This window comes from Neomonachus schauinslandi, chromosome 8, assembly GCF_002201575.2.
Source record: "Neomonachus schauinslandi chromosome 8, ASM220157v2, whole genome shotgun sequence".
Taxonomy (NCBI): Eukaryota; Metazoa; Chordata; class Mammalia; order Carnivora; family Phocidae; genus Neomonachus; species Neomonachus schauinslandi.
The window spans coordinates 86,174,566-86,187,968 of NC_058410.1; the positions used below are offsets into that span (position 1 = coordinate 86,174,566).

The following is a 13,403-nucleotide window of genomic DNA, read 5'->3' on the forward strand; positions in this document are numbered from 1 at the left end:
ACTGGGTGATGGGCATGAAGGAGGGCACATGAGGTAATGAGCACTGGGTGTTCTATGCAACTGATGAATCACTGAACGCTACCTCTGAAACTAATAATACAGTATATGTTAATTAATTGAATTTAAATTAAAAAAAGGAAACCCCACCCCCAAAATTTTATTTATGGGTATCTGAGCTTTCTTTCAACATGATGCGTATTACTTGTTATACTCCTTTTTTACGTTGATCTTTCAGAAGCCAGCTGTGGCTCCTGCTTGTAACTGGACAGCTAGTTTGGGTTTTTTGACAGTTTAAAATATTTTGACCATATCTGATTCAACCTTTGTGTAGTTTGTTTCCTTTTCCTAAAATACCTCTCGCTCTACTTAATAATGCAAATGTGTTTCAAGTTCTAGTTCAGGCTTTGCTTTGATGGAGTCTTTGATTACTAATCTAGTCTGCCCAGATCACCCCTTTTTATATTCCTCCATTCTTTCTTTACTTTAACATGTAATTAGTAACAAAAATTTAACAAGCACATCAAACCTTCCAACAGTACCATACATAATACTACCAATGGTTGAAAAATTAGTTCATTGACAAATACTAAATAATAATGTAGGTGGAACAAATATAAGGCACACACTATAATAGAGGTATGTGAGTAACCTGAGTTTGGGAAACACAGTACTAGACGATCACCTGAATCCTATTTTCCACTTCTTATATCTTTTTATTTTCTTCTTGCCTTATTGTGTCCACCTAGTTCACTAGGTCATGCTTATTAAACTTTTTTCTATGAATAAGTGAAGTGACATCATGCATTTGCATGGATAAAACATATTTTCTTGTTTCACAGTGGAATAATAAGTAGGCTGTTTCTCTGGGAAGAAGTTCTGTTGTTCAGTCCAGGACCTAAAATTGTTGCAAAAAAGCCCTAATGTTAAAATTTACCATAAATCTTTCTCTTCTAATTGTAATTTTGTATAAGAATATTAGCTAAATGTAGTTTAATAGAAAACAGAGTATAAAATGTGATTACTTTTTGCTCCAAATATTTATTAATATACTTACATTTTAACGATACTTTTGTCTTTTAGAGCAATATAACTTATGATGACCATAAAAACAATTCAGCCTTCCCTGTGCCAAAGAGATGTGATGCCAATGCCCCTGAAGGTAAGGCAGCTCTTATCAACTATCTTAGAATTTATAAGTCTGTGAGAAAAGAGTTGGCTTGCATTTTGCTGTGTTAATCATTTGATGCATCTGTTTTAATATGTGGTAATAAAGAAACTTTTAGCAGGAAGAAATTGGTAAGTCTTTTCAATAGAATTTCTTGGTGATATATTGATTTCCATTAGGGAAAGGACCATTATAAACTAGTTACTTATCAAGGAACAAAAGGTAGTTCTTACTTATTACATTTACTAATATAATAAGAAATCACTCTTAAATGACTTTCTTTTTCCTTGAAATCTCAAGATAGTTTTGGTGGAATCTCTAATTCTTAGGACCAAGACCAAAAGTACCTATGACTTAGAACTTTTCATTCATACACATCTAGTTATTTTACTTAATAATAATAATGTTAATAGCAGTTCACTTTTAAGAACATATAATTGTGTTCCAGGCACTATGCTAAGTATTTTATGTGTATTCTGAGAAAAATTCTGTGATCCTATGCTTTTAACCTGTTTTTTTTAGAGAATTTTTTTCTTCTTTCTGTTTATTAAGGTGATTTTTTTCTTTTGAATATTATTCTGTCCTAATTAAGGATTCCAGATTCATTCTATCAGAATTTGCGATTTCTTTTCTTCCTTGTTTTTGTTTTTTAAGATTTTATTTATTTGACAGAGAGAGAGCACAAGCAGGGGGAGCAGCAGAGGGAGCTGCAGAGGGAGAGGTAGAAGCAGGCTCCCCACTGAACAGGAAGCCCACTCGATCCCAGGACCCTGGGATCATGACCTGAGCCAAAGACAGACGTTTAACCGACTGAGCCCCCCAGGCACCCCTGCAATTTTTTTTCTACTCTTATCTTCAAAATGCTTTTATATCAGGGTAAAGTAATATGTCAGATGTAGTAAATTTCTTCATAAATCACTCATGGGTACCATTATAAAAAGATAAATTCACAGTTTTTTAGTAGGGTCAACTAAAGATTGTGATGGAGTAATAGGAAGACTAAGCATAGAATACTGGGATAGCCCAGAGGAGGAAGTAATTACCTCTACCTGGAGGAGATCATTGTGCAGTGGTAGTCAAAAGAAAGGCTTTTGGAAAAGTGACACTAGAACTGCATTTCAAGGTTAAAGAAGAATTTATCTGCTGTGTGCATCAAGGGAAGTTGCCCTGGGCAGAGGAACAAAATGCACAAATAAAATTGTCTTAAACTATATTATGGGTATGTGTTTAAAAGAATTTAAAACATTGTTATTGTATTTGGAGGCGGGGAGGAAATGAGATTGAAGAGTTAGGAGTCAGATCGGAAAATGTTTTGGAAAGTAAAGAGTCAATGAAGAGTTTTTGTTTGTTTTGTTTTTTCAATGAAGAGTTCTAAATAAGAAAATAGAAGTTATGATCTGGTTTATTGTCCCAGTAACTTAATTATAACAGTTATATGTTATATAGAGCCTGGATTTGAGACCAAAGCATAGAAATCAGATGGGAGGTATAGCCAGAAGGAGCTATTACAGTAATCCAGGAGAGATGGTGGAAGTCTGAATTAAGCAGTGGTCATGAGCACATGAAATGAAGAAATAAATTCAGGGGTGAATTGAGAGAATTTCTGATTGTTTGGATCCAAAGCAATTTCAAGGAACACAAAGATTCAAGAATGGCCCTCCAGTTACTGAGTAGTTTGGTAAATTTTGGTATCACCAAACTGAGATAAAAATACTTACTAAGATTAGAGAGAATTGTAAGAAATGATTAGTTGACCTGAGATATCTCCAGGACATTCAGGTGGAGGTTTCATAAGCAGTTGAATATATATGTAAGGAACTGAGAGGGAAGAGAGTGAGTGGAGCACAGAGACTGGACCTCAGAAAAAGTGTTATCTAAGGGCAAGCAGATAAAGAAGGTACAGAGGAGAGGACTGAAAAAAAAAGTGAGAAAAATGTTGATGAAGAGAAATCTAATTGAATAAAAACGAGTATAAATCGGTGACTCAGTTTATATTATTAGTCTTCATGGAAATTCTTCATAGGGATTGAGAGAGATTAGGCAGAAACTGAAGAAGGCATGCAGGGTCAAGGATATTTTTGTTTAGCCTTTTTTTTTTTTTTTTTTAATAGATTAGGAGAGACTTCAGGGATGATGGGATGGAACTAATGAACAGGAGAAGCTGAAAAGTATCAGAAAGGATGAATGATGGAACAATATCCAGTTCTAGAGGAGATGGTATTAAGAACATCCAAGACAGGATGCTTTAGATAGAATGAAGGGTACTCCTTCTCTAGGTTGTAAGGAAAGAAGCAAGGATATGGACTCAGATAGTAATTTCTTAGTGAGAGTAGACAGGAAGTTGTCATTTGTATCTCATTGTCTCAGTTTGCTGTGAAGTTTAAGTTCAGGTCATTTGCTGAGAACTGAGTAGGCCGTTGGGGCACATAGTTGAGGAAAGTGGCAAAAGGTTTTGATAGGCCATGAAAGTGAATAAAGAGGGTTCTCACTGAAGATAAATCAGTGATAGATAAATATGTCAGGGGACAGAGATGAAATTATCAATTTTTGTTTATGTTGAACAGATCTGTACAACCAGTGTGATTATTCTCCATCGGTGCTTAGTTGTCTGGGGAGGGTAGGTTGAAGGATTGAAGTAGAATGCAAAACAAAGGAGTGACAGAATAAAGTGACCAACCACAGAGTCTGGGATGCATAAGGAAATAAGGGAAGAGACTAAAACTGAGAGAAAAGAACAAAATAGAGAAGAGATGGGAAAACAAATCCAGTGGGATACCTTTCGTTGCCTGAAGAAATAATAGTAAAATATTTCTAGTATAAATAAATATGACTTGACTTTCCAATTCTACTTTTGTAATGACTTTAGTCCCAGATTTTTTTCTTTGAAATGTACACACACATCACAAAAAGGGTAGATAGTTGAAATGCTTTGGGTTGTCATTTTTAGCTAAGTGAAAATAGAATGAAAAATTACTGCTGAGTTGATTTGTAATTTTTTTTTTTTAACTAAGAAGGCATTGACCCTGAAGATCTAAAATAGATTCTGCTTTTAAAATTCTTATGGCACTATTGAAACCATAGCAGAAAAAATAAATAAAAACAAATTAAGATTTCAAAATTATGTTGCACTGGTAAAGGGAATTTAAAATGCCCCTGTATTGCTGAACTGAGTGAATTTATATATTGTAGCTCAATAAGCTTTAGTCAGATGATATACTTGACCATAATTTTTTATGAATCCTATTTAGTATCTTTCTTTTTCAGTCTAACCTAATTTACAGTAGTTAAAATGACTCTATCTGAACTGTTGAAAATTTTTCTTAAACATTTCAGTTGACTTATCCTTTGAAATGTTACTTTGCAGTACAAAACATACCCTTAGGTTTATGGATTTGATTAATTTTTCTCAACCTTTTCTTTTGTTCTCTAGCTCATATGTTCATGGTAGAAATATCATTGGATCTGGGGTATCAGGGTAGATTTTTTTAAAATAAAAATAGTGTTGGGGAAAGATGAAGAGCAGATTAGGACATGAGATTTGACACATAGGGGTGGGGATGGTGTGGTATATATGGTGACAGACTGGTATGACTGTATCCATTTGAACACGAACTTGGAAATCTCAGCATACAGAGAAAAAAAAAAATACTGTTATTTGTGACATTTTGGTGGGCACATTTGACTAGAGTAGATGGTGCTACAATATAAATATGCCATAAGGCACTTGATGGCACTTTTGTTACGTGTCTGTTGCAGATTCAACAGAATCTTGAAGAGTGAGTTTTAGATTTAGAAACAAAAATTATAATGTTATACTTAAAATTATTTCTGAGAAAAGATAATCTCCCTGGAAAGATATTAAAGCAACAATTTCTAAAAATACATATATGAATCTCTTATCAATCAGTACATTTTAGATACTTTTTTCTCAAGTAACACTCTGTTCATATATGAGGTAGTCTTGCATTTATTAAACATATAGAAATTATTACTGACACCCTAGTTTTAAGTGCTTATAGTGTCTAAGAGTCAAAAGAGAGTCATTCATCTAAAAATAGGTTAGGTTTTTGTGTTTAAAATAATCTCTTAAAGAATAGAATGGTTTAGCAGATTTATGAGGAATACCTATCATACTGGGTTTATAAAGTTCTCCTAAAATGACAATATTACATAATTTATCTTGACAGGTGGTGCATAGTTTATATGTTTAAAGTAAGTCAACTCGGCAAATTAGAAATCAAGTTTTAAATTTTATATGCCATTATGGCAAAATAATCTTTACATTCTTAGTTTTATATTCTTTTTTTTTTTTTAAGATTTTATTTATTTATTTGACAGAGAGAGAGAGAGATAGCGAGAGCAGGAACACAAGCAGGGGGAGTGGGAGAGGGAGAAGCAGGCTTCTTGCCGAGCAGGGAGCCCGATGTGGGACTCGATCCCAGGACCCTGGGATCACGACCTGAGCCGAAGGCAGACGCTTAACGACTGAGCCACCCAGGCGCCCTTAGTTTTATATTCTTTAATTGCTACTTAATCTAACAAGCCTTAGTACACAATTTATGTGTTAATGTGAATAAAATAGTTAAACACAGAACTATTACAAGTAACATAAACATGCATAAATATTTGAATCAAAATAGGAGGATGAAAGATTGTCCCTTAATGGACAAACACAGTAGGCATTGTGAGTACTGGGGTAGATTTTGGAAAAGTGTCAGAGAAACACATATACCTATTATATGTATTTCTGCCATTGAATAGCACTCAGCCTAATGGACTTGGATATGAAAATAAATAATTGTAATAGAAGGAAAAGTAAGTGGCAAGCTATAAAGAAATAATAGACAAAAATGCTATGGGAAGGCAAAAGGAGATAATGATTTATTCTGCCCAGGGGGCAGTATAATATTTCAGCTGGGCCCAAAAGCATAAGTTAAATAAATCTAAATGAGCAATAACAAAAAAAAAAATTGAAGGATATTCCAAGCAGAGAAGGCACCTGCATTAATAAGGCATAAAGACATAAATAAATTTGGCATGTTATAGTAACAATAAATTATGGCAGGAGCATTGAATATTTGGGAAATACAGTGAGGGATGAAGGAAGATAATATGTTTCCAAGTGACTGTTTTTAAAAATCCACGAACCCCCTTATTTGTGCTGTTCTATTTAATTCTTTTACCTTTTCTTGACATAAACTTGTGTTGTCTTAGTTGGAACTGGAAATGAAGTGATCTGTATAAGTCAAACTTGATTTTTGTGGGTTATTCTGATTAAGTATATTTGTTAATATATATAGCCAGTCTTAAATAATCAAATGATCTACATAGCTTTAGATTTTAGCTTTAGGATATAATTTTACTAGGACAAATGGTTAAGATGACTCAAGTTAGCTGGTGATGCTAAAATAGAAGTTGATGTGTTAAACTAAACCACATGAATTACAAAAAACAGAGCAGACTTAAAATTAAAAAGCTAAAGCAGGGTTATAATTATATACACTAAGTACAAAGGGAAAGTGAGAATTATTTTTAATTCTTTAATAAGGTAAAATGTGTATGATACCTTACTTTAGAAAGTAGTTAAACACTAAATTCTGGAGTAAAAAAGCCCATCATCAAGAAATGACTCAAAATACGTTCTCTATAAATAAAACTTACTTGTCTGTTTTGCCAGCAAATAAACGGGTTGACCTGTTTTCTCAGAACCTCAAATATCTATCCTTCTAAAAACATTTAACATACTATGTCAGGGATAGAGAATCTTTTTTTTTCTCCTCATTTTCTGTGTGAGAATTATAGAAATGGAAATAAAGAGATACATAAATTGTAAACAGTTTTAAAATACGAATTAGGGCGCCTGGGTGGCTCAGTCAGTTAAGCGACTGCCTTCGGCTCAGGTCATGATCCCGGAGTCCCGGGATCGAGTCCTGCGTCGGGCTCCCTGCTCGGCGGGAAGCCTGCTTCTCCCTCTGACCCTATCCCCTCTCATGCTGTTTCTCTCTCTCTCTCTCAAATAAATAAATAAAATCTTTAAAAAAAATAAATAAATAAAAAAATAAAATAAAATACGAATTAGAATGTTAAAGCAGAAAAAAAAAACCACTTGATAGAGGACATCTAACTCATGTAATCCTCTTTATTGCAGATACAGAAACTAAGGCCCTAAGAAATGAGAATTAAAAGCTGTATAGGGGCGCCTGGGTGGCTCAGTCGTTAAGCATCTGCCTTCGGCTCAGGTCATGATCCCAGGGTCCTGGGATCGAGCCCCGCATCAAGCTCCCTGCTCGGCGGGAAGCCTGCTTATCTCTCTCCCACTCCCCCTGCTTGTGTTCCCTCTCTCACTGTGTCTCTCTCTCTGTTAAATAAATAAAATCTTAAAAAAAAAAAAAGCTGTAGAGATAATATGAGACTTGGGACGATAATGCAAGTGTCTGGATTCCCAATATCTTTTTTTTAATTCAATTAATTAAGATATAATGTATTACTGGTTTCAGGGGTACAGGTCTGTCATTCATCAGTCTTATGTAATACCCAGTGCTCATTACAACACATACCCTCCCCAATGTCCATCACCCAGTTACCCCATCCCTCCACCCCCCTCCCCTCCAGCAACCCTCAGTTTGTTTCCTATGATTAAGTTTCTTATGGTTTGTCTCCCTCTCTGGTTTCATCTTTTTTCATTTTTTCCTCTCTTCCCATATGGTCCTCTGCCTTGTTTCTTAAATTCCACATATGAGTGAGATCATATGATAATCGTCTTGTCTGATTGACTTATTTCACTTAGCATAATACCCTCTAGTTCCATCCACGTCGTTGCAAATGGGAAGATTTCATTTTTTTTTTCTGATGGCTGTGTCATATTCCATTGTGTGTATACATATATATATATATATATGTATACACACAATGTATATATACATACCACATCTTCTTTATCCATTCATCTCCCAATATCTTTTTGTAGATACATCTGTGTCTTGTATTTTGTGTCCATTGTCTGTCCTTTAAATTGTAAAAATAAAACTGTTACTGCTTTTTTTTTTTAATGTAATGGAGATAGTCATTTGAAGCCATGAGGGAATGAAAGTCACAGATAATATAAAAGAAAATCAGAGGTTGAGGAGCTAAACCTAGGTTATTGGAGAAGGAAACATAAGAGTCTGGAAAATGAGAGGTGAAGGGCGCCTGGGTGGCTCAGTTGGTTAAGCGACTGCTTTCGGCTCAGGTCATGATCCTGGAATCCCGGGATCAAGTCCCGCATCAGGCTCCCTGCTCGGCGGGGAGTCTGCTTCTCCCTCTGACCCTCCTCTCTCTCATGCTCTCTGTCTCTCATTCTCTCTCTCTCAAATAAATAAATTAATTAATTAATTTAAAAAAAAAAGAAAATGAGAGGTGAAAACCAGAATACTCTAGCATTATACTATCGAAGAGTGTTGTGTCTACTGGTCGGTAGTGTTGATGCTTCAGAGACAAATCTTAAACCTTTGAGAATGCAGTTTTAGTACAGTAGTATGGGGCTGAAGTAGTAGAGAATTAGGTAAAAAGATTTAACAATGAAGATAATTTCTAACCTTGATGTGCTTTTGGTTTGCGATTTTTGTCATGCTATCTACATGGCCTTTAAAAATCCCATATATTTGATGGCACATGAACTAAAAGCATGGATGTATTACTAAAGTTGTATATCTTATTTTTAGTATGAAATCATATTAAAATGCATTCAGGAGCTTGCTCCTGCAAAGTTAATGTATTCTTAATTCCACATGTCTGTTTCCTTAATTCATGCATTGAGGGAGAACATAGAGTTCAGCTTTGAATCATTTTTGTTTGAGAATTCCTTAAACATCCAAGTGGAGGTCTTGAGTTGGATCTAAAGTTCTGGAGAAGTTTATGCTGGATTAGTCAGGGTTTGATGGGAAGTAAAGCTGTGAGACTGGATGAGAGATCACCAAGAGACTGAGTATAAATGGAGAAGAGGTATAAGGACTGAGCTCTGTGACTGTCCAATGGTAAGAGGTTAGAAAGAAGAACAACCAGTGAAGAACTAAGAAGGGACAATCAGTGAGTTAGGTGGAAAATTAGGCAAGGGAAGAGTGATGAACCATTTCAAGTGCTGTCATTTGCCAAATTAAAAAACAAAGAGAAAGAGAAACTGTATTTAAACAGATGATGACAGTAGGAAGAGGGGGACTGTTTGCAATAAGGAAAACTCTCTGACCATGAGATCTGTAATTGTTTCAAAGATCAGGCAGAAAAGAGGGTTTTTTTGTTTGTTTGTTTGTTTTCTATGTAGAGAGGAGTAAGTAAGGTGTAAATAAAGAACCAGGTGTTAGGGAGTAGGATGATCAGAGAATGTTTTTCCCTGAGGTAGTCAAGAGGTGTATTGTTCAGGAGAGGGTGTAGGCTAGGGTAGGCCAGATTTCAGGGGTTTGGGGAAGGAGAGGAATTTAAATTTTGGGTAAATCAAATTAATAAAGCCTCTTGTTCTGATTGATCAGTGTGGACAAACAGTTCAGGTAATCTTTTTTGAAGCAGAATCATGGAACACTACATCAAAAACTAATGATGTAATGTATGGTGATTAACATAACATAATAAAATAAAATTAAAAAAAGAAGAAATGACTCTTGGTGGGGTTAATTGAGTGACTGACAAAAACAGTTCTGATGGGATGATGTGGGCAGAAACCTGATCAGAGCAGGTTAAAGATGGAATGGGGACTTGAGTAACTAAGTTTGAAATAATTGTCATGACAAAAACACCAAGAAAAAAAACAACTGGTGAATAAAATACCAAATTTCTTTAAAGTATCAAAGTGCTGATAAGATCTTAAGACAAAAATCTCAGTTCTCACTAATCATCATTAGACCAGCAGCATCTGGGAATTGGGAAGTTGTTAGAAATATAAATTATTAGGTTTCACCTTAAGCCTTCTAAATCAGGAACTCTAGGGATGGAACCTAGCAGTTTGTTTTAATAATTGCTCCAGGAGGGGTGCCTGGGTGACTGTTGGTTAAGTGTCCAACTCTTCGTTTCAGCTCAGGTCATGATCTCAGGGGTTGTGGGATGGAGTACTGTGTCGGGCTCTGTGCTCAGAGGGGAATCTGCTTGAGATTCTTTCCCTCACCCCCCGCTCCCCGCTTACTCTCTCTCTCTCAAATAAATAAATAAATGGTTAAAAAAAATAATCCCTCTAGGTGATTCTGGTACTGCATTAGTCTGAGTGAAGGAAAGAAACCCAGAACAAAGTAATAAGTAGAGTGTTAAGCTGCTTTGTTTTGAGGGCACTTACCAAATCCAATGATTTAAGCTTCAGTTTTCACAGCCTTTTGAGGCAAAAGGAACAGAAAATAATAGAGCAGTCCTGTCCAATGAAAATATAATGTGAATCACATAAGTGATTTAAACTTTTTAGCAGTCATATTAAAAAAGAAACTGATGACTTTGATTTTATTAAATGGCATTGTATTTAACCCAGTATATCCAAAATATTGTTTCAACATGTAACTAACATAATATTTTACTGAGATACTTTATATCCTTTTTCAGACTAATCTTCAAAACCTGGTGTATATTTTGCACTTAAATAACACCATAATTCAAGCCTCAAATTTTCATCATCTAAATGAAACAATTTATTAAAGTAAAATACAGTTCTACCAAAGCAATAAAGTTGCTTTTAATAAAAAATTATTTTACACTGCTTCAGTTTTTAATTTATATTTGAATTAATTAGAAGTCAAAATAAAGTTAGAAATTCAGTTCCTTAGTCTCAGTTGTCATGTGAATTATTTAATAGCCACATGTTACTAGTAGGTATTAAATTGGACATGCAGGTGTAGAGTACACATGAATAGTCTCATCTCATAGGAGATGCATGTACCCTCTTGTAAAGCTGAGCCCTTCCGTCCCCCAAGTATTATATCACCATCTGAGGGTGAACAAGTAACAAAGTTATATTACTTCCAGAAAACTGAAGGCAAAGTTGGCCTTAGTGTCAAGAATGGGAAGGTAAGAATCACATCCCTGAGAAGTTGTAACCACAGAACTACCAGCTCTTTGCAGATTTGCAGTCCAAATGCACATCACCAGAATGAATTTGTTTCATTGTCATCTCAGACTGGCAGACTAGGCACATGGCACAAGTAAATATAAATGCTCACTAGAGGGATGAACCTTAATTCTAGGCCTCAAGGAATTCCTGCAAATGAAGACATTGGAGCCAAATATTTAAGCACACAAGGAAACAAAGCACCATGAAAGAGAGCTGGAAGAAATAGGCAGCGAAAAGAGACTCACTAAGACCAGGTACTGGAATTATCAACACAGATTATAGAACAGAGAGCTATGATAAAAGGAATAAGACCAGGTCAAAATATTGGCAGGGAACAACAAACAGAATAAATGAAAAAAACTATTACAGATTTGTAATGGACCCAAATACAATATTTAGAAATGAACATACAAGTAATGGGAATTAAACCCACTTCAGGGAACTGCAGTTTAAAACCAGAGTTCTCCATACATTGTTTATTAGTTGTAAGAGGAAATGTAGTAGCTGTCATAGCTATACATCAAAGAAACTGGGCAGTATCTGTACCAGGTGAACAAAAGTACCGTCATCGAGGGGCAGTGCATAACATGCCTTAGGATAGGACACCATGAGAAGAATGGGGAGCATGACTCAAATCATGAGGAAATATCAGACAAAACCAAATTGACAATTGACGAGCATGGTATAAAGTGACTAGCTTGTATGGTTTAAAAATGTCAATGTCGTAAAAGACAAAGAGGTTAAGGAACTGTTACTGATTAGACATGTTGACCAAAAGTAATACATGATCCTGGATTGGGTCCAATAATAAAGGATAAAAATTCTAGAAAGAATACTGAGATAAATGGCAGAGTTGGAATATGAACTGTAAAGTTTTAAAAATATCGTATCAGTGTTAAAATTCTTGAGTAGCTATACTCTGGTTATGTAAGAGAATATCCTTCTGCTTAAAAAATGCTGAAATGTTCAGAGGTTAAGTCACAATATATGGTTCAGAAAACATAAGTGTGTATATATTGAAAGAATGATAAAAGGGGGAAAAAACCACGTAAGACCTGCTGTACACCACCAAATGACAACTATTTTAAAAACATAGTCCCAAGTATAGGCCAAGATATGATAACCATTTCTACCTACCATGTAGGGGGTATTATGCATTATACTATTTATATAATTATACATTTTATACTGTTAAAAATTTACACTTAAATGTTATTTTTCTTAAATTCCATAAATTTAAGTTTATATCCAGTGGTTCAGCATGATGTGTTTGCCCTACAAAATGACAGAACACATTTTGAACATAAAAGTTACTGAATTCCCCAAGCAATTTAGAATAGAAGGTATAACTTTTTATGAAAGTGAGTTAATCTTTCTTGTTTATTTTTAATTTTGAATCTGCTACAAAATAATTCATCTCTTATATTTTCCTGTCACTTCTGGTATAAATTTCTAGCATCAGATAAACCTTGATTTAATTATAGACCTATTCAGTCATGTAAAATGGTTATTCTTGGGCTAGGTTTACAGAATGTATTCGTATTGAGGCTCTATGCAAAAGGACAGTTTAAATCCACAGAGAACATATTAAAAACTCTTCAGAAATTGAACCTCTTCGGGCGCCTGGGTGGCTCAGTCAGTTAAGCGACTGCCTTCGGCTCAGGTCATGATCCTGGAGTCCCAGGATCGAGTCCCGCATCGGGCTCCCTGCTCGGCAGGGAGTCTGCTTCTCCCTCTGACCCTCCCCCGTCTCATGCTCTCTCTATCTCATTCTCTCTCAAATGAATAAATAAAATCTTTAAAAAAAAAAAAAAAGAAAGAAATTGAACCTCTTCTCTAAAGGCACATAGTACTTTAAAACTTACTGAATAGGGGCGCCTGGGTGGCTCAGGCATTAAGCGCCTGCCTTCGGCTCGGGTCATGATCTCAGGGTCCTGGGATCGAGTCCCGCATCAGGCTCCCTGCTCCGTGGGGAGTCCGCTTCTCCCTCTCCCCCTGCCTGCCACTCTGCCTACTTGTGCTCTCTCTGTCAAATAAACAAATAAAAATCTTAAAAAAAAAAAAAAAAACTTACTGAAGAATTTTTTCATATTTTTAATAATCCAATTTAAGTGCAAAGATGATGTTCTATATTTGGTAATATAACCCAACTTCTTTAAACAATTTAAGATTTTTCCATAA

The 13,403-nt window shown here is 35.2% G+C and overlaps 1 protein-coding gene across 1 annotated transcript in view; it reads left to right on the top strand.

Moving 5' to 3' along the window:
- LMBRD1 (LMBR1 domain containing 1) overlaps nucleotides 1-13,403 on the top strand; it is a 131,971-nt gene that overhangs the window by 103,060 nt on the left and 15,508 nt on the right. Inside the window, exon 14 of the mRNA XM_044917714.1 lies at nucleotides 1,081-1,159. Within this exon, the coding sequence (XP_044773649.1) occupies nucleotides 1,081-1,159 (79 nt within the window). The remainder of the gene's footprint in view (nucleotides 1-1,080; nucleotides 1,160-13,403) is intronic.